The sequence below is a fragment of the Erinaceus europaeus genome, chromosome 3 (assembly GCF_950295315.1).
Source record: "Erinaceus europaeus chromosome 3, mEriEur2.1, whole genome shotgun sequence".
In the NCBI taxonomy this organism is placed as follows: Eukaryota; Metazoa; Chordata; class Mammalia; order Eulipotyphla; family Erinaceidae; genus Erinaceus; species Erinaceus europaeus.
In genome coordinates, this window is record NC_080164.1 from 41064508 (window position 1) to 41091136 (window position 26629).

The 26629-nt window shown below is 42.4% G+C and overlaps 1 protein-coding gene across 7 annotated transcripts in view; it reads left to right on the forward strand.

Moving 5' to 3' along the window:
• MYT1L (myelin transcription factor 1 like) overlaps window positions 1-26367 on the forward strand; it is a 527336-nt gene extending 500969 nt beyond the window's left edge. For all 7 annotated transcript variants that reach the window (XM_060187042.1, XM_060187047.1, XM_060187048.1 and 4 more), the window contains 4 exons: window positions 2674-2765; window positions 12140-12243; window positions 22967-23110; window positions 23440-26367. In XM_060187042.1, coding sequence (XP_060043025.1) covers window positions 2674-2765; window positions 12140-12243; window positions 22967-23110; window positions 23440-23580 — 481 coding nt within the window. In that variant the 3' untranslated portion in view covers window positions 23581-26367. The remainder of the gene's footprint in view (window positions 1-2673; window positions 2766-12139; window positions 12244-22966; window positions 23111-23439) is intronic.
• The last annotated feature ends 262 nt before the right edge of the window (window positions 26368-26629 follow it).

The window sequence follows — 26629 nt, forward strand, 5'->3', positions numbered from 1 at the left end:
ATAGACAGCACACTGTGGTATCTTCCACCTGCAGGTGGAGAAGCAGGAGAAGAGGCAGGCTCTTTGGTGGCACACTGGGCTACAAGACCTCTCATAAGCCTTACATCACTGCTTTCCCAGAAGCTGGGAAATGTTCTTCAGACATAGCCCATGGTGACTTCGGAACTTTTCAATATTCTTTAATTCTCTGTGGTTTCTGTGTCACATGTGGGATATATGTCAGCTGCGCTATAGTCAGGCTGAGGTTCTGGGGCTTCTTGGGGAACCATCACAGATCACTGTGGAAATGGGAAAATGGAAGGGTGGAACAGGTGTGAGGTAGGTCATCTTAGGAAGCATCCGTGAGGGCTGGTGAAATAACCCACTTGAATAGTGTGTTGCTTTGTCATGTGTGCAACCAAGGTTCAAGCCTGGCCCTCACTGCACTGGAGGAAGCTTCAGTGCTGTGGCCTCCTTCACTCTCTCCCTGTTTCTGTCTCTCTAAAAAGAAGAAAGGAGGGGGCAAGGGTAGAAACATCCATCAGGCTGGTGGTCACCTGGTAGCCACTAATATCAAGTGCCCCTCAGAAGAATAAGGGACTCCTCCATTTTGGGGAAACCCACCATGCTTTCTTTCCCTCCTTCCCTGTTATATCACTGGGGGCTCTGCTTACTGGCATTTCTGTGGATGCTAGCTCGCCCTAGGAAGCGAGGAAGGGAGGCTAATTCAAATGTCCTGTTAAAACCCCCACCACCCTTCCCTGGTCCCTCTAAATCTGGAGACACCACCAACAAGCATGGTGCTGTCCCACGTGGCTCTGAGAACCAAAGACACAGCAATCAGACAGCATCTCACAGATAGTCTCCTGTGATTACTGAAAACTCATATAGATCAAAACCCTCCTGTGTGACTATGAAGAACAGAGAATGTCTTTACAATACCAAATTATACTTCCCCAAAAGTCAACTGCCCAATTCCAAGTCAGAAAATATATTGGAAACGTTTGTCTGAAGATGTGCACAAAGCCTTACATGTCAATGCAGACATTCTGTAGATGTTGCTAATAACTGTGTACTCTATAGAGAAGAATCCATAACAAGGTAGCAACAGGGGCAATATAACATAGGATACATGGGCAAAGCACAAAAGCACACACGTATGATACAAATATATACACAGATAAAATATTATACAAATTCAGCTTAGGAGCCTATGTGACCCCTGCATCCCTGCAGACTTGAACTCAAATTCTGTGGTCATGAGTAGGAATGTTCCAAGCTGCCCTAATTTCAGGACCCAACTTCCTCAGGTGTAGTATAGAGTGTGTTGTCCAGCCTCCCTTCAGAGGATGGAACGTTCTCTACCATTGTTGATCCATGTTGAGGGCAAGGTCCTATGGGGGCCCACAAGGGGTCTATTGTGTTGTTCCTGATATATATGACCGGTAACAATGGAAAGAAAGATTTACTCAAGATCTAAGGCCCATTATGTCTGTTTGGGAATCTCAGGACTCCTCAGACTAGGGCCCCAGTCTGCACCCCATAATGACCCTGGGTCCATACTCCCAGAGGGATAAAGAATAGGAAAGCTATCAGGGGAGGGGGTGGGATACAGAGTTCCAGTGATGGGAATTGTGTGGAGTTGTACCCCTCCATTATCCTATGGTTTTTGTCAGTGTTTCCTTTTTATAAATAAAAATTAAAATATATATGTTATACAAATACAAAATTATTTTTTCACCTGTATATAAATAAAATGCTCATTGGCCCCTGACCTTAATGGGTCATTCTATCTGAATTCTTTGTATAAACTTAAAACTTGCCACATGTGAAAGATTTTTATTATTTTTATATCTTTATTTGCTGCATAGAGACAGTCAAAAATTGAGAGGGAAGGTGGTGATAGAGAAGTAGAGAGAGAGGGAAGGAGAGAGAGAGAGAGAGAGAAAGAGAGAGAGATCTGCAACACTGCTTCACCACTTGTGAAGCTTTCCCTCTGCAGGTGAGGACCAGGGGCTTGAACCTGGGTTCTTGTGCACTGTAATGTGTGCTCAACCAGGTGCGCCATCACCTGGCCCCTCATGTGAAAGATTTTTAAAGCAAGGTAGTCTCTCCATAAAAGTCCTAAGTAAACATGGACAGAAAAGGAAAACATCGACTGAAACTTTGTGTGTAGTGCATTCCCCAAAGCAAAGGACTCTGGGGAAGAAGTAGGGAGGTGAAGAGAGCAGGCATCCTGGTATGTTATGTTGGAAAAGGACCAAAATTGGGGGTGAGGGTGTTCTGCAGTGCCGACCATGAGGAGATGAGACTGTACCCAGGTGTCAACAACTGTGCTGTAAACTAGTAACCTCCAATACAATTATTAAAATAACCCTAAACAGTCCCGAAAGGCAGCCAGCAAAAGGCCTTCCCCTTTTTCAGAGCCCCGACCAAGGCCTCTTGAGGACCATGCTGTACCCCCATGCTTAAGCCGGTCTTGCCACGTCTGTGAACCACAGACAGAGTCACCATGACTCCTTCACTTCCTGTATGTGCAGCAGGATGTGCTGCACATCTGTGTGTTTCATTCCTTCCTTTCTCAGAGCTCCACTACCAGCAGCCCACTTAATGACCATTTCCTCTGCAAGACTGGGGGGGGGGGGGCAGTGCTAACACCCATGACTAATTCCATCTTGTGTCTTTTGTTCCCAGTTTGTCGGGATGCCCACGAGCCACGTCCGCAATGAAGAAGGCAAAGCTGTCTGGAGAGCAAATGTTGACCATCAGACAGCGGGCCAGCAATGGTAATCACCACTTGCACTCACTGGACTGATTCCCCAAGCATGTCCCCACCCCTCATACCCTGAGTAGTACAGACACAGCAGTTTCTCCTGGGAAGCAGAGGCAGTCCTATTTCTAGCCCAACTATAAAGCCTTCCTTTGGAGGAAGCACTTTGTCCCCAAACCATTTCTGTTGTCACCTCTCACTAGAACATAAGATAGAGTTGGCAGAGTAACTTTCATGCCTCTACCCTTCCCCAGAGTCTCCTCCTAGAAAAGCAGAACTCCGCTCAGCCCTCATGCCAGGAAAACCATAGTCTCCCACACCCTGACCCTGAGTGCACACCTCTCTGGGGCCTGGTTTTTTTCTTAATCAAGAATCAGTGTGTAGAATTCACTTCCTCCTGAGCACCTATGCTGAGCAGACTTATTTAGTTCTAAGAAAAGAATCAAGGCCACAGGAGGAGCTGTGGAAACCAGGAACACACACAAGCTCTGCTCCCCTTAGAAACAGCTGAATGACCCCATGATTTGCAGAGGACTTTCAAATTTTCCCCCTTGGTAAAATCCATTTGTAACCACATGCACACAGCATCTCACCCAAAGGCTTTCCCAGCTGCAGTGAAACGGGTCTCCACTCTGCCTTCCGGTTTCTGTTCATTCTGCAGACAAGATACCTTTTCATGAACTGTACAAGTGTTGTCTTATTCACATTGTCTTGCTTTTTCTGTTTGAGATTTCACTGCTTAAATATGGGCCACAAGCATGGTGCTGAAGCAGCAGTCTTAATGCAAGGATACCAGGAGGTGATTTAGGGAGAAATTTGAATACCTGAGGCTCCAAAGTCCCAGGTTCAATCCACTGCACCACCATAAACCAAAACTGAACAGTACTCTAGTAACAAACAAACAAATGAAAAAAGGAAGCATGAAGACTAGATGATGTTCTGTTGAGTCACAGAATTATTAACTATGAGTTCAAGGTTAATAAATTAACAGTATGTCTATAAATTAAATAAGGCTTTCTTAAACAAAACACACATAATAGGAGCATATGATTGTATGGATTGATAAGTTGATGAAAATGTGATCAGTGAGGCTGGGCAGTGGTACACACGTTACCTTGTGCACAAACCAGGGTACATACAAGCCCCTGGTCTTCACCTGAAGGGTGAAAAACCTTACAAGTGGGGAAGCAGTGCTACAGGTTTCTCTCTTTATCTTCCCATACTCTCTCAATATCTCTCTGACCTATCAAATAAAAAAGAAAGGAAATAAAAAGGGAAATTATCACCTCTGGAGTACTGGATCTGTCATGCATGTACTGAGCCCCAGGGGTAACCCTGGTGGCAATATACAAAAAAGTGATCAGAGGTTTCCAGAGACCTGTATTCTCCCAGGAACAATGGCAGCTTTGTAGAGCATAGCTTGTGTGCATGAAAACACACACACACACACACACACACACACACACACTGAAGCCTAGTACAGTCTGTGACCATTCATCAACTCCTTTAATACCAAGAGTCCATCCTCTCTTTTCAGCTATTTGGGAAGATTATGTGAACTTCCTGTGAAATATAAGGCAGGGATTCTGGGCAGACACCCCCTATCCCCATGTTCTTTAAAGGAACCAAGCATGACATTACATGAGATTTCTTCCTGGTTGACAGCCCTTGAAATCATCACAGATACTCTGTCCATAAATCTGGTTTGGGGACTAAGCATTTGCCTTATGCTTGTCTCTCTCAATGCTACTCAGCCTCCCAAAATGACCATCTAAAATAAATTAGTTGGTTCCCCCTGGTTAGAGGGAAGGAGCCTCAAAACCAATAGAGTTTTCTTTGGTCTTGTGACCACAAATTATCATTGTCACATTCCTTAGGGGTCCTGAGCATAGCAACAAGGAGTCAGCAGTAACTTGAACATGTAACCCCTCAGTTTCTTGGAAACAGTCACATCAAGATATTTGTATCTTGGCGTCCTGCAAACACAGCCTTCCAGATTTGCTCTTCTATTCAGCACAGTAGATAACAGGGGAATGGAGATCACTGCCTTCTAGAAATTCACAAGATCTGGTGGTGTCCTTCCAGATACATGCAAGAGACCAACCACAATTAAGGGAGGTGGGGAGAGAGAGAGAGAGAGAGAGAGAGAGAGAGAGAGAGAAAGACCATTCCCTCTTTCTATCTCTCCTTTTCTATGATACCTTAACTGAGGATTAATTTTCTGGCTTCGTGTTTAACATATGTGTTCAGAAGCTATCCTCCTTCTGAACCTGAGTATGGATGGGCAGAGACTCCAAAATCCTAGTAAGAAATATATGTTTATAGAGCCTACTTTGGTAAGGCAGATCCTGTATCAGAATTTCAGCTTCTTTAAAACATTTATTTAGGGTGAGAAAGGGAGGAAAGGAGTCTTCCTAAAGTCCTTGAAAGTTCCTCTTTCTCTTAAATTCCTCTTTTATTCTTCTTTTTAAAACTTAGGAAAAGGTGATTCTCTTTCATCTCCTCTCCTCCTCCCCCTAAACATAACTATCAATATTTTCATCATCTCACTGAATAATCTCATGGAATTAATCAGGGCTCACTTCACTCCAGGAAGCATCAGGGGTCCCCTCTAGTATACCTGGGTTAATGTTCATTCAAGCCTATTAGGCTCTTTACTGGAATTTTATCTGCTGGCCCTTCTCTACATTCTCCTTTTATTTCCCCAAACCTTTAGGAGAGAAAGAAATGAAATGCACTTTTTCTTCTCCTTGACTGTTGGAGCAGCTGAGGCAAAGAGCTGTAATGGTACTGGACAAGTACAGGGCTAGGTACTTCTTGTATTTGTCTGCTTGATATCCCAGCATCCCTGAAGAATGAGGGCAGCTGTTTCTTTTTGCCTAAAAGGGAAAGGCAAGCTCAGAGAAGGAAATTACTGGACCATGCCAAGTGTCATGTGACCAGTGCCAGCTAACAGACAAGCTCGCTGGTTTTGCAGGAGCTTGAAATAAAACAGAATCATCCTCAAGTAGGTCATGCTGATTTGAGTGGGGTTTTGTTCTGTTGGCTGGCAAAGTCTTTGAAGGACAAGTTTATTGGTCTCTAAACTCTGCTTCAGGCCAGGCCCCTCCTCCTTTAAGCCTGTCCTAAGGGGCAGGAGACCCCACTGTGAGCTCAGTTACAAAATTTGGTCCTAGTTTGGTTATTTGCAGGCTATGTGCCAGGCCAGGTGCTGCTAGTGCCACCCTAAGAGATGGACATTTGCAGCTAGGTGGGTGACTTAGCAAGCAGAGAACAGGAACTGTAGAGAAAAGGTTCTGGATACAATCCCTGGCAATACATAGGCTAAAGCAGTGCTCTGGTTTCTGTCAAAATTAATTAAATAAATAAATATGTAAGGCTCAGGGGCTAGAGCTCACCAGCTATAGTGCACACTTTACCATGTTTGAGGACCTAGGTTTGAGCTTTGGGCCAATGCAGCTCTCTGGCACCAACACAGGAGAAGCATCTTAGGCAGTGGAGTAGTTCTATGATATCTATCTATCTATCTATCTATCTATCTATCTATCTATCTATCTATCTATCTATCTATCTACCTCACCCTTTATCTAAAAGAAAGAGAGAGAGCACCAGGAGTGGTGGAATCGTGGAGGTGTGAACCACCAGCAATAACCCTCCTGGTAAAAAACAAAATAATAAAAAGACACAGACACTAACAAAACGAGTATTACAGTGAGCTTACTTCAGGGGCAGGGAGTGTCATAATCCCCACTGTTCCCTGTTGTCCACCACAGAGAACAGCGGGGACTCAGTCTGTGCCCCCAGCCTGGTGCCCTCTCTTCTCTGGATGTGGGCTTCCTACTGACTCATAGGTGCCCTGAGAGCAGCATAGCTTTGAGGAAATCTGTCTTCAGCCCTAGACAGTCCATATGACTCTCCAGTCTGATGGACTGAGTATCTGCCTGTCCTATGTCAGTTCTTTCCCTACCCCTTATCTCTTTCTCTGCCTCTCACACCTTCACATATAAGGACTTCACACTTAAGTTCTAGAAGGAAACAATTTTGCAGGAATTAGGGGTTGACACTTGGTTGGGATTCACAGGACTTTTCCCAGGAAGCAGGAATGACAGCCCCAATGAGAAAAGGTACAGGCCTAGTGCCCCTGCATTCATACAGACAAAAGCTCCTCTCTTTCATCCATTCTGCCCTTCTAAAGCAAGTCTCAGAGAAAGGTCATCATGGGCACCCTGGCTAATGCTTTTGTTGGGTTTTAAATGGCATTGAAATTGGACAGAAGATTGATCTGATCTGAAGGGGGGGTTTTCTGTTGTTTTTTTTTTTTTTCTGAAACCTGATATCCAGTTAGTTTATACAGTGGATATTTTCCCATAACTTTTATAAACCAGACATTCTGGTCCAAGGTTTTGATAGGGATATATTTAAAGCAACCCTGTGGCATACAATTTTTCCTATAAATATCTTTATATTTTGGGGTGGCTATTTAAACTCACAATAAAAAAATCTTATAACTTGTGAGGAGGAGCTTTGTTTTGTTTGTGTTACTTCAGTGACATTTGAAGCCCATTATGCCAGTCACATACAGCACTTACCCCTTTTTCTTTCCTTAGCTGTGTGTCAGCTCACGTTGCCAGACAAGCAAGACACTTGGTGCCACTTAGGGTCAGAACCCCGATTAACGGTAGACACAAATGCTTAGGCCCTCTTTGACTCTATAAAGAAAATTTAATACTTAACCTTTTTTTTAGCCAATACAAAGTGGGGATTCACTGCAAGTCTAATATATTAATAGTTAACAGTCAGGGTCTTGGGTGGGGACATTTTGCAGTAGGGGAATATGAAGTTTAGAAGGATTAAAGAAATTACTAAACACAAAATTCTAAGCATAAAGATATGGATGGAGAGTCCCAGTCTGAGTGTTTCAAAACCAGGCTCTGCAACTTTCAATTTTTTTGTCCTTTTTATAGGACCGATAGAAACTGAGAGATAGAAAGGGAGAGAGAAAAGATAGACACCTGAAGACTTGCTTCACCTCTCATGAAACTTCTACCCTGCAACTGGGGCTAGAATCCTGGTCTTCACACGTGGTAATGTGTGCTCTTAACTAGGTGCAGAACCACACAGCGGGCCCCCAAGGATTGTGCTTTTATGGGTTAATTGCCTTTCCTTTGCACAGTATATTCATAGGGAGATTGGAAGTCTTTATCTGAGAGACCTTATTGATACCTCAGTTCCTCTGTAGAAACCATTAAGCACACCTGGGTAAAGAGAGATTTTTAAATGGTTGAGTTAAAAATAAAAACTAAGTAAATATTGTAACATGAAGAACTTGTTCAGAAATATTATCAGAAATTTATTTGGAAAAGCCACATATCACAGCCCAAGGATGCAAGAAATTAGGAATATTCAAGTGATGTTGGTCTTTAGTTCACACTTACAAGTGTTTGCAATTTGTCTAGACTGCTTTGATTTAAACATCTATTAAAGAAATAAATCCTGGGAGTCAGGCGGTAGCACAGCAGGTTAAGTGCAGGTGTTGCAAAGCGCAAGGACCAGCTTAAGAATCCCAGTTCAAGCCCCCAGCTCCCCACCTGCAGGGGAGTCGCTTCACAAACAGTGAAGCAGATCTGTAGGTGTCTATCTTTCTCTACCCCTCTGCTTCCCCTCCTCGCTCTATTTCCCTTTGTCTTATCCAACAATGAAGACAGCAATAATAACTACAACAATAAAACAACAAGGGCAACCAAAGGGAATAAATAAATAAATAAATATTTTTTAAGAAAGAAAGAAATCCTTACAAAAGATAAATAAATTCATAATTGAGTAGCTTAATTTCACTAAAATTGGCAGCACCTAGGACCCTCTCCCACAGAACCCACATTTTCTCTGTTTTTTAGAAGTCGGGGGGGGGGGAGACAAAGAACCTCATTCATGTGATTACTTCATTTTTTTCTGGGTCTCAGATGCTCTATTCCCTAATGTCCACAAAGGATGACAGTGGTGTGTGAATGTGTTCCCAGTGGTAATGACATTTCATAGCCTGGATTGTCAAGGGTAATTGAGTTTGCAAGATTCTCGTTCCACTTCCTCTTGGTGAATTCAACTGTGTGAGACCAAACAGCCAAAGCTGGAAAAGAATCTGATCTGAGTATTATAAAGCTGTCAGCAGTCATCCAATCAAGTGAGTGTTGACAGTGTCTCCTATGAAAGCAGTTACTTGCTCCTGCACCCAGAGAGGTTAGTACTAATCCAACCTCATTCTGGGCAACACTGGAGGGCAAATACCTCTTTACCCTTCTATTAAGAGTTTCAGGTAGGGGAGTCGGGCGGTGGCGCAGCAGGTTAAGCGCACATGGTGCAAATCGCCAGGACCTGCGTAAGGATCCCAGTTCGAGCCCCCGGCTCCCCACCTGCAGGGGAGTCGCTTCACAAGCGGTGAAGCAGGTCTGCAGGTGTCTGTCTTTCTCTCCTGCTCTCTGTCTTCCCCTCCTCTCTCCATTTCTCTCTGTCCTACCCAACAACAGCGACATTAATAACCACAACAATGTTAAACAACAAGGGCAACAAAAAGGAAAATAAATAAATAAATAAATAATTTAAAAAATTTTAAAAAAGAGTTTCAGGTAGGAGGAGTCAGGCAGTAGCGCAGCGGGGTAAGCGCATGTGGCACGAAGCTCAAGGACCAGCTGAGGATTCCAGTTTGAGCCCCTGGCTACTCACCTGCAGGGGAGGGTCACTTCACAGGTGGTGGAGCAGGTCTGCAGATGTCTATCTCTCTCTTCTCTCCATTTCTCTCTGTCCTATATAACAATGACGACATCAATAACAACAACAATAAAAATCAGCAAGGGCAACAAAAGGGAAAATAAATCAATCAATATAAAAAATTAAAAGAAAGAGTTTCAGATAGGTGATACCAAGATGTGACACGTGAAAGTATCACAATTGAGGTGCCCATCCCAACCACACTCTGCAGCTAGCAAGTTGGCCAGCTGATGTGTATTCTCTCTCTCATCCCACATCATGGTGTTTTATATTAGTTAAACACTGAGTATTCAGAGAGTTTTGTGGAGCTCTAGTGTGGGCCGTGCACATCTGAAGCTGGCAGAGATTTCATGTAATCCAGGCCTTCATCTTACCCTTGCCCCATTCTGCTCTGTTCCATATTTCCTATGGACTTGAATAGCAAGTGAATTCCATCCACTGTGGGACAAATAGAAATTTGTGTGCTACAGTGTTGCTATCTGCTTGGCTCCATGGTTATGAGCTGTCAGAGGTTTTTTGTTGTTGTTGGTTTCTGTGTGTGTGTGTGTGTGTGTGTGTGTGTGTGTGTGTGTGTGTGTGTGTGTGTGTGTAAGATGAGTTCAACAGGGATGAGAATTAGGAAACCCTTCTTTTTAAGGAGGACTCATGGTCTCAGGGGTATGAATTGAGGTGCAGGCTGTCTTGGTACATTCTGTACCTGAGAGTGTGAGCTGCATTGACTGCAGAGGATTTGTTGTAGGAGAGGGCTCAGGCCTTACAGGAGTGATGAAGAGCTTATGCTCTGCCCACCCTAGTATTCAGAGAGTCCTAGTGGACTCTATATTTCAAAAATATATTTCTACCTTTATCTGATCATTGCTCATTCTTCTCCTGGAAGTTTTTCCCCTAGCCTTTTGTCTTCAATCATCCCTAGAAGAGTAGATTTACACTTATTAGAAATATAGGCTATTTATCTCTTTGCCCACTATAGATATACTCTATTTTCAATGGCTAGCAGTGAGCATTTGTTATTCATCTAGCATCTGAACTCTTCCTATGTCTGTGTTTGCCTTCCCTCTACTGATTAAGTGCCACTAAAGTCAGCCACTTAATGAAATTGGGGAACCCATTTCATCTGTAGTCCCCAGTACTATCCCCGACATTTCAGAAAACATACACACAAAAGGCTAAATTGTCTTACAAATTGCTGTCTAGGAAATCAGAGAAAAGTGCAGATATGTCTCTAGAAGTGATAAGACTTTGGTTTGCTAGAGAGTCAGGGGATCTATGTGGGACCAGGGCAGTAGGGTCTCCTAAGCAATGGAATGCTTTACACATCCAAGTAGCTTCATATGTGAGCTCTTAATAAAAGATGTGCAAAACACTACTGGTATCCTCTTTTCTCATCTTCCTGTATCTATTTTGTTTTAGTAACATACTGAAACTAAAAGGCACTTATTCTTCAAACTTTTAATATTCCATAATGCCCTTTAAATTCATTAAGTCAAATTAAGGTGATTAAGAGGTATGGTCCCTAAGTTGGACAGAAAACATAGTAAGCTGATAAAAAGATCTGTTTCATGCCTTAGGTTCAGAACATAGATGGCTGAAAGCTGTAGTTATTGATAACCTGGTAAGTCTGTTTTCAGGGGATGGATATGGACATTCTGAGATGACCTCCATTTCCCACATTTGTTTATATCATGTTACATGTTCCACTAAAATTAGCATGGAATGAGTGATGTGTCTTTTCAAAATGTAGACATTCAAACTCTAATCCCAATGGGATAAGTGACAAAAGCTGTGAACTATCCTACCTGTGATCTATCACTGTGTCAGCATTGTCTTCTAGTCAACTAAGTAGCTGGGCCTTAGAATCACTGAATCAGCAATTTCCTGACTTCATTTGTTTTCACTTCATTAGTTTTCACTACCCCAAATCTAAGCTTTCTTTAGAATCTTTTTTTTTCAATTTCATTTATTTTGATAAGACAGAAAGATATTGAAGGGGGAGATAGATAGGGAAAGAGAAAAAGAAACCTGCAGCGCTACCTTATAACTCATGAAGCTCCCTGCTTGCACATCCACCCCAACCCCTAGGTAGGGACCACAGGCTTGAACCTGGGTCCTTGAACATGGTCATGAGTGTACGCAAGCAGCTGCACCACCACCTACCTCCCAAAATCTAAACATTCTATAAAGAGAGATACTTTATTTTAGTCTTTGGATATTCTCCAGAGCCAGATAGTTTCCCAGAGTAAACAGAGAAAGGAGATGGTGAGACAAATACACAGAGAGGAAAAATAAATAAATACAGTCAAATAAATCACTACCTAGAACCAAGATGGTTTCTGTCTGAATTCAAAGGACATGCCTATGCTCTGACTAGTTATCCTCAGAAGATATACCTTTCAGAACCAGGGCTACTACATGCCTTCTGTTGATTTTTTTCCTACTTTTTATATGTCTTGATTGTAAAGAGGGCAATAGTAGGGAATGTCACACAAGCTGTGATTTTCATTAAATCAATTATGTATTTTCCCAGCAAATTCAATTCCAAATATATAGAGAACATAGAAAAGCTCAGAATTCTAACCTGAGCCCTTTTCTGTATAATATGTTTTAACATACTTACATTTATCATTCCAGGTATAGAAAATGATGAAGAAATCAAACAATTAGATGAAGAAATCAAGGAGTTGAATGAATCCAATTCCCAGATGGAGGCAGATATGATTAAACTCAGAACTCAGGTAACAGTTTTTGAAGCCCTCAATTCTCTCTGTCCCACATGTCATGACACCACAGAAACATGGCAGGGATTGCCCTGAGATATACTCTGTCTTTATCCATTTCTTCAGTTTCTACCTTATCTCTTGTTCACACACCCCACCACCCCCAGTTGTAAAGCCTTTTCCACAGTTAACACTGTCCAGTCCCTGTGGTATCAGCATGATTTTCCTCTTGAGACATTGTGACTCCACTGCTGTTTAATCACTGCATTAAATGTTATTTATGAGACTTGGGTTTCAAATGAGGAGACCCTGTTCCTCAGAGTTTATACAAGGCTATTCTCTGTCTGTGCATGTTCCTGTCCAAGATGGGTCTATACAAATTCCCTGTGTAGCTCAGTCATGAACCAAAAAGTACCAGACAGGGAATAAGGCAAAGTGGGGGGTAAAAAATTGGGGGTGAATCAGAGGCTGCAGTCCTACTTGGTGCCCAAAGCACCCACAAACTAAGCATCCCCAGCATCTAAGATTCAGAGGTGAGAGAGGGAGAAAGAAATATAGACACCTGCAGACCTGATTCACTGCTTGTGAAACATCCTTCCTGCAGATGGGAATCAGGGTTTGAACCTGGGTCTTTACTCATGGCAATATGTGTGCTTAACCATGTATACCACCACCCATCCCCCTTCCCACCAACATCTTTCTTTAAGAGATTAAAATACAACTTATAGTTTTTTTTTAAGTGATTCAGAGGTGACTCTGATGCCTTCATTCAAGTCCATGCCAGAGAGCCAACCAAGGGTCAGTGTTCAGGGCTTCCTTCGGGCCCTGTACCTCACAGTTCATCTTTGAGTTGACAAGGTCCCAGGTGCTCTGTGGTGGGTCTCCCTTGGCACTGTGATTGTTAGCAAAGTGAGAAACTTCATACTATTAGAAACGATGTTTCCAACTCCCATTATTCCTAGGGACTTAGACCCTCACCAACTAAACATCATTACTGGGATTCTCAGGAGAATCTCAGGGAGGTCTCAAAAACTCTCCTAGAGGGTTCTAGAGGCCAGGTAGTAGATCAAACTCTTCCTGTGAGTGCCCATGACCATGAAAAGAAGGTTGGGGGGACTGCCTCCACTTACCACCACGGTTGCTGCCAGTGATTTTGACACCAGCCTGCTCATCATTTGATACCACTATCCTGCATCCTCCCTTGTGCTCAGGTTCTCACCAGGTTCAAACACTTTCCCTGCTAAACACTCACATGGAACAGGATAAATATATTTTTAAAACTTGTCTGAGAGTGTGGCTTCCTACTCTCAGCTAAGATACAATTGGATATCCCATTCAGTGAGAAACCTTGCTCAATAGAACCTTCATCCAACAAGATACCCCACCCAACATAATGCCCCATTCAGTATGATACCTAATCTAATGGGGCACCTTATCCAACAAGCTATCCCATTTCATGATACACTTCATCTAACAGGACAGCCATCTAGTGGACAGCCTCATCCAATGGTATGCCCCATCCAGTGTGACACTTCACCCAATGGGACACCTCATCCAATAGAACAGCCCATCCAACAGGACATTCTATCCAACAGAATACCTATTCAATAGAATACCCTATCCAATAGGACACCTTATTCTAACATGATCCTTTCCAAACATCCAGAAAGATGTCTTTCTCTCCCACTAGTCCTATATTCTGTTGTGGACATGTTCCAATATGTCTACTCAGGAATAGACCAGGACTGAAGCAGGTGAGCATCAGTTCCCTTGGACTGAACTAACTCACTTTTAGAAGAAGACAAAGACCAGAAATTCTTAAAGGCTCTGTGAACTGACCCCCCCCCCACACACACACACACACAGACACTCCTCACTGCACTCTTGTGAGTATACTCCTGTCCACTTGAGATGTTTTTGAAGTCTGAGGTGAATATTTGCTCCTACCAGTACTTGTTTACATCAAGTATCAAATACAAACTTTAAAGAATGTTCTTGGGAGTCCGGCAGTAGTGCACGTGGCAACAAGTGCAAGGACCAGTGTAAGGTTCCCTGTTAGATTCCCCAGCTCTCCACCTGCAGGGGAGTCACTTCACAAGCAGTGAAGCAGGTCTACAGGTGTCTATCTTTCTCTCCCCATCTCTGTCTTCCCCTCCTCTCTCCATTTCTCTCTGTCCTATCCAACAATGAAGACATCAATAATAACTACAACAATAAAACAAGGGCAACAAAAGAGAATAAATAATTTTTTTTTTTTTTAAAAAGAATGTTCTCACTGACTTGAGCAAAGAGGTGACCTTACTGATGTGCTTAGTTGATATGCTTACCTGAATGGCAATTCCATATCTGCCAGGTTGAGGGATCAGGTTGGCTCAGGCCCAAGGCTGTGTTCAGAAGAGGTGGGAACCAGTCCTTAATGCCACCCAGGTAGTGGACATGCAAAGCCCAGGTGCTGTGAGAGAGGGCTAACCTGCTTAGACTCTTCCCTTCTCCCCAACCTTCATTATAGTAACCTTAATGTGTGAGGTGAGAAGTGATACAAGTCCAGAGCCACATTCCACATTCCCCAGTCCCCACCCCACCCTCACTCCCATGGACTCCTTTGCCACCTGGTAGTCTCACTACTTGTCTCAGAAAATTCTGGAAGGTCTTGGTCCTTCTGCTTGGTTTTCAGTGTCTCTCACAGTCCCAGGTCCTCATCATTGCTCCAGGAAGGGAGCCACATCACTCTACCCAGTATCTCCCTGAGGATGTCAAATCCCAGAGTCAGCACAGGGGCTAGACTTGTCTGCAGACTCAATATCAGAACAGCTAGGAGCCATTAAGGGACAAATTCTACTGGACAGATGTTCTCCTAATGGCAGAAGATGCCTGCCCACAGCCTATGGACTGTCTGGGGTTCTCTCACAGAGGCCCATGGGATTCAGACACAATGACTTCACCCCATTCAAATATGTACTACATGCGATTGAGTCTCTAAAGTGTCAATAGATTCTGTTCCTTCATTTATGAAAGGCCAATCCAATTTGACCTCTTCTTTGATAATTATAGAATCTGAGGCAGCAAGAGACTCCCAGGTGTCGCAATTAGAACCTGGGAACTCAGATACTTCAGTGCTCTATACCTTTATTATGGTCAGAACAGTAGTTGTGGAGGTGCACTAGCTATAGAGACCCCGTGTCCCATCCCCGCAGCACCAGATGTAGCAGAGTAGAGAAGTGCTCTGGTCTCTCTTTTTCATAAAATCTTTTCAGAGCCTTAAGCAGTAGAAGAATTGCATTTCTAATATCCAATTAGTGACTTTGTTAAATTATTTTAAGTTTTTTATTGGGGGGATGTTGTATTCTAAGATAGCTGTTATCTCAGGAGTACAATTTCCCATTCACATAAAACATAGACCAGCATGCCTCACCACCAAAGTGCTATATTCGGTGATTTTTTTAAAGCTATATCTACTTTGCTCCTATATCTTATTTTTAACTTGACCAATGTCTAGGTCTTGTATACATACACAGTTTGAATCTACTAAAGAAAACATAACCAGGGGGAGGGAGGGAGGGAGGGAGGGAGGGAGAGAGAGAGAGAGAGAGAGAGAGAGAGAGAAAGGAGGAGGAGGAGGAGGAGGAGGAGGAGGAGGAGGAGGAGGAGGAGGAGGAGGAGGAAGAGGAGGAACCACCCAAGCTCTTATAAATGGCAATGTCTACCAGGGAGATAGCCTTACTGATCCTAGCAGAGGGTGTGACCCAAGGATGCTCTGATTCAAATGATCTTTGTTCTTCACCCAGTTGTAAGAATTCAATTTTAGAATAAATACACCTCTGTTTGCTGGAGTAGGTAAGTTCTGTACATTGGAAAATGTTTGAATAGTATTTGGGGTCAAGTTAAAGCAACATCACTTTCTGGCCTGACAAATCAGAACTCCTGACCTCCAGGGCTCCACAAAAAGGGGAAAGTCTGTCCAAGACCTTTATTGGTGCCAACTCAGCAAAAATTCCGAGCCCTGGCTGACCCACCCCTGTCAGGTCTGAGCCCTATTCCACACCAGATCCTCTGCAGTCAATGCAGCTCACACTCTCAGGTACAGAATGTACCAAGACAGCCTGCACCTCAATTCATACCCCTGAGACCATGAGTCCTCCTTAAAAAGGAGGGTTTCCTAATTCTCATCCCTGTTGAACTCATCTTACACACACACACACACACACACACACACACACACACACACACACACACACACAGAAACCAACAACAACAACAAAAAACCTCTGACAGCTCATAACCATGGAGCCAAGCAGATAGCAACACTGTAGCACACAAATTTCTCTTTGTCCCACAAGTGGATGGAATTCACTTGCTATTCAAGTCCATAGGGAATATGGAACAGAGCAGAATGGGGCAAGGGTGAGATGAAGGCCTGGATTACATGAAATCTCTGCCAGCTTCACATGTGCATGGGCCACACTAGATAGAGCTCAGGAAGGACAAAAGGCTTTCCAAAGTCAGGAGATCAGAGGGGAGAATGCTCCATGCTCTGGGAGGAACAGGAACAGGAAGAGGAGTGAAAATATGGGAAGCTCGGGCACTGTCTATTGTGGTACTGTGGTTGCATTTACACAGTGACCTATGTGGAGCTGAGAAGACAGAACAAAGTGTTAAGTTATAAAAGGAAACAGAGGGGCCAGGTTGTGGCGCACCTGGTTGAACACATATACAATGTGTACAGACTTGGTTTGAGCCCCTGGTCCCCACCTACAGTGGGAAAGTTTTGCTAGTGGTGAAGCAGTATTGCTGCTGTCTGTCTCTTTCCCTCTTTATCTCCCTCTTCTCTCTCGATTTCTGGCTGTCTCTATCAAATAAATAAAAATAAAATAAATAAAGAGAGGAAACAGATTTTCAGCCTAGCTTCTTAATTACATGAGACAGAGTTTGTCTGGAGGCCACACAGGAGCAGAGCAAACATCCTTTGAGTATTGCACTTTCTTGGTCAGGATGTCAGTTAGTCCAGTGTCTGCTCTTGGTGACAGCAGGCCTACCACACTCATGACACTCTGGACCCCTGACAATGACCACAGTATCATGCAACTGCCCTCAACATACCCAAGAAGCAGTGACCCTGTATAACACACACACACACACACACACACACACACACACACACACACACACTTGAGTGGGAGGTCACTTCCACATTGTCTTTACATGGTGAATTCTTAAACGTTGTTTGCTGCTTCTGAAAATTATTTTTTTGGTGCCACTAGAGTTATCATTGGAATTGGTACCTGAATGACTCCACTATTATTCCTGGTGACCATTTTTTCCTTCCCTTCTTTCCTCTCTGTCTTTATCTCTCTCTCTCTGGATAGAGAGTGAGAGAGACAAAGAGAAAAGAAACAGAAGAAAGGCACTTGTAGCACTGTTTCACTGCTCAAGAAGTTACACACACACACACACACACACACACACACACACACCACACACACACACACAGGTAGGGACTGAGCCTGGATCCTTGTGCATGATGACAAAGTGTTTGGTTGTTTGTTTGTTTTTTCTTGTTACCAGGGTTATCACTGGTGCTTCATGTCTGCCTAACTCTGCTGCTCCTGGCAGCCATTTTCTTGTCTGCTTTTTCTGTTTTAGTAAATGTGGAGAGGAAGACATAGGGCTCAAAGGGAAGGAGGAGAGACACTTGCAGCACTCATGAAGCTTCCTCCCTGTGGGTGCTTGAACCCAGGTTGTTGCACATGGTAATGTGTGTACACTACCATATATGACACCAGCCTGCCCTCTGAAAGGGTTTTCTAACTATGTCATGTCTTCCCAGATACTTGCTGAGGACCAGGGGTAGAAGACATTTCTGTAGAGACATATAGCCTATAGGTTTGGACCACACAATATTTGCCACATCAACACTCTCACAAAAATAGGAGAATACGCATGTGAGGAGCTCGACTCGGTGCCAACATAATGTTAGCTGGACACAGACATGTGCAGTTAGTATCCTGTAAATTACCATTTCCCTAATGAATTAGTATTTTTAAACTTTTCTAAATATTTATTTATTTATTTATTTATTTATTTATTTATTTATTTTAGATAGAGACTGAAAGAAACTAAGAGGGGAGGGGGAGATAGAGAGGGGAAGGGACAGAGAGACACCTGCAGTTCTACTTCACCACTTGTGAAGCTTTCCCCCTGCAGGTGGGGGCCAGGAAGTTTAACCTGGGTCCCTGTGCACTGTAATTTGTGAGCTTTACCAGGTGCACCACCTCCTGGCCCCAGGAATTTTTTTTTTAATTTTTATTTATAAAAAGGAAACATTGGCAAATAGGATAAAAGAGGTACAGCTTCACACAATTCCCACAGTTCCCACCACCAGAACTCCGTATCCCATACCCTCCCCTGATAGCTTTCCTATTCTTTAACCCTCTGGGAATATGGACCCAAGATCATTGTGGGATGCAGAAGGTGGAAGGTACGGCTTCTGTAATTGCTCCCCCGCTGAACATGGGCATGAAGAGGTCAATCCATACTCCCAGACTGTCTCTCCCTTTCCCTAGTGGGGAAGGGCTCTGGGAAAGCACCAAGACATATTGGTGGGGTTGTCTGTCCAGAGAAGCCTAGTCGGCATCATGCTAGCATCTGGAACCTGGTGGTTGACAAGAGAGTTAACATACAAAGCCAAACAAATTGTTGACCAATCATGGACCTAAGAGCTGGAATAGTGCAGATGAAGAGTTAGGGGCCCTCCATTTTGTAGATAGCTAGTAGGCATATTTTAGCTATATTCCAAAGGGCCTGTGGTTATACTAGTGTGTTTGTTCATTTGTTTATTTGTTTTTGCCTGAGCTTGATATCTGATATGCAGGTGGATCCATTTTGTAGATAGCAAGTAGTCATATTTTAGTTAAAATCCAAAGGGCCTGTACTATACTATTTTTTTTTCTTTTTCTTTTTGCCCCTGAGCCTATATCTGTTATGCCAGTGGATCCAAATTATTGTCTGGGGAGATGATGTTATGGCTGGAAAAAGGACAGAAAGCTGGATTAGGGAAGAGAATAGCTCCCTAATATGGGAAAGGGGTATAAATATTGTTGACTGTAAACCTCATAGATTTGATGTGATCTGGGGCCTTAGCTTAGTAGCCTATGTGACCTCTGCATCCCTCTAGATCTGAGCACACATTCTGTGGTCATGAGTAGGAACATTCCATACTGCCCCAATATCAACCCATCTTCTTCAGGTGTAGCATAGAGTATGTTGTCCATCCTCCCTTCAGAGGATGGAACATTATCTACCATTGTTGATCCAAATTGAATGCAAGGTCCTATGGGGGCCCACTAAGGGGTCTATTTTGTTGTTCCTGATAGAAATGACCAGTAACAATGGAGAGAGGAATTTATGAATTGGTATTTTTAATGTGAATTTAAAATAGCTTTCGCATGTCACCAAAGTTTATCCTTCTTTTGACTTTTTTTTTTCCAACTATTAAAGAAAGCAAAAACCATTCTTAGTCCATAGGACTACTGAATCAGACTCAAGTCAACTTGTGGGCTATTCCTCTCCACTCTGTCCATCCTAGAAAACACACACCCAGAAGCTGAAGTGGTCTGGATGTGTCTGTATAAACACAAGTTTGGCAGGAATCTGTACCTGCTGCTGTTCCTCAAGGGACAGCCTTGTCAGGCAGGATCAGAACGAGCCTGTCTGTCTGCAGCCTTGCAGACTATGAAGTGTCCCAAGTGAAGAACTGAAAAGTGTAATGCACTTTTTTTCCCCTTTCGACCATGTGCTCTATATCATAAGTACCAAAATGGTGCCCACTATCACTGAGCCAGGATTTTTGAGAGCCTCTCTGTTACTTCTTTTTTATTTTATCTTTACTTATAAAACTGAAATATTGACAAGACCATAGGATAAAAGTGATACAATTCCCACCACCAGAACTCTCTATCCCATCCCCTCCCTTGAAAGCTTTCCTATTCTTTTCTCTCTGGGACTATGGACCCTGGATCATTATGGGGTATAGAAAGTGGAAGGTCTGGCTTCTATAATTACTTCTCCACTGAACATGGTCATTGACAGGTTGATCCATACTCCCAGTCTGTTTCTGTATTTCCCTAGTGGGGCAGGGATCTGGGGAAGCAGGGCTCCAGGACACATTAATGGGGTTGTCTGCCCAGGGAAGTCAGGTTGGCATCATGGTAACATCTGGAACCTGGTGGCTAAAAAAGAGTTAAGATATAAAGCAGAATATGTGTTGATCAGTCATGAGCCAAAAGACTAGAATATTGCAGATGAAAATTTGTGGTCTCCATGTTCCTCCCTGTGCTGCAGAAAATTCAAGGCACAGTGACCCAAGTGACAGCAAGCAGTCCATGGCAGAGCATTCTTTCCTTCTCTTTGAGATTGTAGACAGGACAGAAGGCCCAGAGAACAGGCTCAGAATGCACACAAAAAAAGTTGCTTGTGGGCTGACCCCTCCCAGACCCTCACCTCCCCCTGCAGAGTGGGCCTTCGCTGTCACAGGACATTGGTCTTTCCAGTGCTGAAAGTTGCCACAACATCCTTACTGCTCTAGGATGGGCATGATAGTGAGGTGTCTTCTCTATCCTCTCTCATATAGTCCTTAATTACATCAGAACACAGATAGTAGCCCCATCCCAGATGACTGGGGGAAGACAGAAATGTTTTTGCAAGGAGGGTAGGTGGTGGCATATCTTGTAGAGTGTATGTGTTACAATGCTTAAGGACCCAGGTTCAAACCCCCAGCCGCCATCTGCAGGGGGAAAGCATTACAAGGAATGAAACAGTACTGCAGGTGTCTGTCTTTCTCTGTTCCTCTTTATCTCTCCCTACCCTTTCAATTTCTCTCGGTCTTCGCAAATAAAATCAATCAATAAAATATTTTTTAAATAAAAACGGCGCTGCTACATATCATTGTGTCATGACTGTCCTGAACTGGTCATTCCAAGAACTTCTGAGCGTGTTTCCTTTAGTTTGGAACTTTTAGACCACTGAAAGGCCCCAGGAATATCAAAGGTGTTCTCTAACATGAGAATCACTCAACAGGCATAGTATACAGTAGATACAGGTTGAGCAAGTAGCACTATTCCTGGAATCTACAGTAGAGTCTATTGGACTAGCCACTGAAGCTGATGCAGGCATCTCCTCCCAGAAGCCCAGTTTCTTGGTCTTTGAAAAGGATGCTAGACAGCTGCATAGGAGCAGGACTCTGCATGAAAGACTGGCAGTATAGAGTTTGAGAGATGAAGATTTCGATAAATTGGGGCAAAAGTCACATGCAGTTTGATGGAGGTAGGATGGTATACAGTTAGCTTTTATTTCTTCTTTCTTTTTTTTTCTCTTTCTCTTTTTCTTTCTTTCTTTCTTCCTTTCTTTCTCTCTTTCTTCATTTTCTTTCTTTCTTTCAGCACCAAGTTATCAATCAGGCTTGGTGCCTATACAACTCCACTGCTCCTTTTTTCTCTCTAATATGGAGGCAGAGATAAAGAGAGAGAGATAGGGAAAGAGACACCTGCAGCACTTCTGCACCACTCATGAAGCTTCTCCCTTGCAAGTGGAGACTGGGGACTTGAGCACTGGTCCTTACACAAGTCAACAGAAAAAATAGGACTATAGAGGGAAATAGTTATTATAAGATAGACTATGCATAGTGACAAGTAGACATATTTAAAAATTGAATAAGAAGGAATAGAAAAGTAGCTTGTCTGGATAAAGTGCTGCTTTGCCATGTGCACGAACAATATTCAAAACCAGTTGGTCCCCACCCATTGGAGAAAGTTTGAATGCTGTGGTTTCTCTTTCCCCACACCCCTCTCTCACTCTGTCTCATCTATCATTTGTCTGTCTGTATATCTGAAAAAGTCAGCCCAGGCTAGTGAAGCTTCATCAGAAACAAAACAAAAATAATTAAAAATTGTATAGAACTCAACATGACAAGGCTGGGCAGTGGCACACCTGACAGAGCACACACATTACCATGTGCAAGGATCCAGGTTCAAGGCCCCAGTCCCTACTTTCAGAGGGGAAGCTTCATGAGCAGTGAAGTAGTGTGCAAGTCTCTCTCTCTCTCTCTCTCCCACTTCTTAACCTTCTATCTAATATATGCATATATATATGTATATATGTATATATTTATATATAATTTTTAAATGGCCACCAGGAGTAGTGTATTTGTCATAAAGGCACTAAGCCTCAGCCCTAACCCAGCAGCAGTTAAATAAAGTCAACATGCCCAGAAATCCACATGACATTTGTCCACAAATTCCTCCTCAGAAAGACAAATTGTCATAGTCCAGTGACCACAGTTGCAAGTACAATAAACTCAAAGCATGAAAACTAAATCCTTCTTCCTGCTCCTCTTCCTCCTCCTCCTCCTCCTCCTCCTCCTCCTCCTGCTCCTCTTCCTCCTCCTCCTCCTCCTCCTCCTCCTCCTCCTCCTCCTCCTCCTCCTCCTCCTCCTCTTCTTCTTCTTCTTCTTCTTCTTCTTCTTCTTCTTCTTCTTCCTTTTTTTTTTTTTTTTTTTACCAGGGCTCAGCTCTGGATTATTGTAGTGCAGGGGATTGAAAAAAAAACTGAATCCTTTAAATAAACAACCCTTAACTTGGGGGCTTTTATCTTGCAACAAAAAAAAGGTTTATTTCTCCCCCACAACAAGAGCACATGCTCCCTAATGGCTTGTCTTATATTACATGTCACACAAATTTGTGCATTCTAGATTACCACAATGGAGAGCAACCTGAAGACGATAGAAGAGGAGAACAAAGTAATTGAACAACAGAATGAATCTCTTCTTCATGAACTGGCCAACTTGAGCCAGTCTTTAATTCATAGTCTAGCTAACATTCAGCTGCCACACATGGTAAGTGATTAAGAGTACAAGATGAGGAGTTGGTGACCAGTCACAGGGCACAGCTAATAGATGGTTTTGTCTGTTTCTATTGTCATGGTTCTCCAAGCCTTGGATTGTGGTTTGTGGATACCACCTCCCCCCCCAAACCAAAGTCCATAAGGTTGAGTGCTAGCACCTTGGTGGGGCTGATCAGGTGTACCCAATAAGATTAAGTATGTTCTGACTAGCATTAACTATCCTAGACAGTGGCTCTATGCACTGATGCTATTTTATGCTGATGTGAATACCCTATTAAGAGAATGAAAGTTGTGTATAAACTACTATTTAATATCTTGTAGGATCCAATCAATGAACAAAATTTTGATGCATACGTGACTACTTTGACGGACATGTATACAAATCAAGATCGTTATCAGAGCCCAGAAAATAAAGCCCTACTGGAAAATATAAAGCAGGCTGTGAGAGGAATTCAGGTCTGAACAGCTGCTAGTGATGGATCTTGCTTAAAAAATTTAAAAAATCAATAAAAAGGATGCCTCTTGTTTTTTGCTGCTGTAATTTACAGAAAGTGTTATATATTTATTTCTGTTTGAAACAGTGTTATGCTTACAAGACTTCATAATGATTTTATGTCTTGCTTTAAAGATAGTACCTGCAGGATAGTTTTTGAATACATTCACATTTTGTACGTTTTCATATAAGCTGACATAGTGTGATATGCCATGTAATGTTTATAGCTGCTAATGTATGCACATTTGGGGGTATATATATTTCTGAAGAGGTAAGCTGATCAAAATAAATAGAGTGTAAATTCTTTTTAATGCTTTAGTGATTAAATGTTTTAGTATTTTGAACTGAAATGGACAAAATAATAATAATAATAATAAACCACAACAGCTTTGAATGATCATGTGGTGGTCCTGTAACCACTTTTTAGACATTATCATTCTGCCTCACGTTGGAGGATTTTATGGAATTTAAGAAATACATTTTGTGTGCATATTGTTTCATAGCAAGAATTGGTTGCAAAAAATGCTTTATTTTTTAACAATGCTTGGAAATATTATGTGATTTTTTTTGTTTGTTTGTTTTAGGAGGATGGTGTATGGTGGGGGCAATAAATGAGGTTTTTTGCATTCCAAGGAAATGACATATGGATTAACTGTAAGAAATGAGATAAGTAATTTATTGTAAGACAACATCAAGCCATGGAAACTTGGCAGAAGATTCAAAGCAGCTTAAACAGCACTTTTAAATTAACTCCTGAGCATTACATGGTGTGACTATGGGAACTCCAGTTAAGACAGGGGCTTATCAGAGGTGGACAACACGAAGAGATTTTTCTTTCCATTTTCAATAAACTTTGGAGCAGCCTTCTCTTATCTCCCCAAGTTCTGTCCCCCTTTGATCTGTCTATTATCACAATGTGGTTTATTTAGCAGAGTCTGTATGTTTTCATTTAAGCTTAAAGACAATTTAAGAGTATTTATTTCTCCCTTTCCTCTTTTAAAAAAGTGAGTGTTGCTATTATTTTATGTTTGGGGGATATAAAAGGAAATGGTTTGTGGGTATATTGGATACTGGACTGAATTTTCTGTTGAATAGGTGGAAAAGCAATTCAGTAACATTTCTCTGCCCAGACCCCCTTCCCATTCACCGCACCTCTCCCTAGTCCTGACTTTGCTTTGAATAGCAGTTGATTCTATTCAGAGTACTCTTAAAGTGATGCTGTATTCCTACCTTCTGTTGGAGACCAACTGACCATATGGCATCTGTTTAGCATTGCTGTTTGGTTTGTCCGGATATACTCTAAGATGAATGCAATCAGATTTAAAGAGTAATTAAAGATACTTCAGCACTTTTTTTGCTTTACGCTTGACCATCTTAGACTCGTTTATACCTTGGAGATTTTATTTTTTCTTCGATGACTGCACTATCTGTATGCATAAGACCACTTTTGATTACTGTGTTCTCCCCTTCTAAGTAGTCCCTAGGACGGTGTGTTGTGTTTTCTGATGTTGACTTGATTTACATGTAATAGCATTGCTTCCTTCCATGTCTTGATGTTATGCAGGAAGTACAAAAGTACTTTAAAAATTTTGTTATGAAAAAAAAAGATGGGTTTTGTAAAAATAAAAAAAATATTTTTAGCAGAACAGGACTTACAGGGTCATTGTCCCCACAACGTGCCAGTCGATTATTTGCACTTACCTTGTCCTATATATCCGTACGGAGGTGTGCAATTCCTGGAGTCAGCAGCCTTGCGATGCTGACCCTGGAAGAATTAGAGGAGGCCCCTCACGGCTGACCCGATAATGTTGCTAAGGGAGATAACAGGGATCTCACAGCAAATATTCTGATACAATACTCAACCTCGGTATATATATATATATATATGTATAAATATATGTACATCCCAGCGGCACTTTATACTGCTCACTGTACAAACGCTTACAGTTTTCCACAAGGACTTTAATAACTAGCTGGGAAAAAAGAAAAAAAAAAGATGATGTAATTACTCTGGGGCCCTGCAGCCTTTCTGCAGAGCCCCTTCTTTCTGTTGTGCTATTAGTTGTAGCTGCCATGCTCAGAATTTGCCTTTTTGAGAGCTGAAGCAAGGTGCTTCTTGTCACCTGATGCCATATCTATTGCCCAAGGCTCTGGCCTCTTTGCAGGGCCCCTTGTTCATATCGGCATATGCATTTCCCCGCCGCGTTGTGTCTGCAGCTTCTTTGCCAATATAGTAATGCTTTTAGTAGAGTAATAGATAGTATCAGTTTTGGGTTCTTGTTATTACCTATGTACAATGGAAAGGGGTTTAAAGCACAAATCTGCTGCTCATCTAACGTTGGTACATAATATCAAATCAAAAAAATTATCTGTGACTATTATATAGGGATCACAAAAGTGTCACGTATTAGAATGCTGACCTTTCATATGGAATTATTGTGAGTCATCAGAGTTTATTTATTATAACTTATTGTTCATATTCATTTCTAAGTTAATTTAAGTAATCATTTATTAAGACAGAATTTTGTATAAATATTTATTGTGCTCTCTGTGGAACTGAAGTTTGATTTATTTTTGTACTACACGGCATGGGTTTGTTGACACTTTAATTTTGCTATAAATGTGTGGAATCACAAGTTGCAGTGAGACTTCATTTTTAAATTGTGAACTTTGTACAAATTTTGTCATGCTGGATGTTAACACATCTTACTCTAAATAAAAAGGTGTTGCCACATTTGTAGCACGATGGATCTCTACCCAGGTCTCCTCTTCACTTGAGTCTGAGTGTTGTCTGGGCCCTGGGGGTAGGGTTGGGAGGAGGGGAATTGCTAGCAGTGTCCATACCAAGGACTGAGCTCTGGTTTGGCTTTTAAAGGTTAGTTTCTCCACTCCAAGGTGCTGGCCACAAGTAATTCCATAGGCTTACAGTCTAGTTCTCTTTGAGGAGCCACCTTGCTACATCTACTGTCATGCCTGGTCCCTCATGAAGCCACAGCATATCCAAAAGCAAGACCTCTT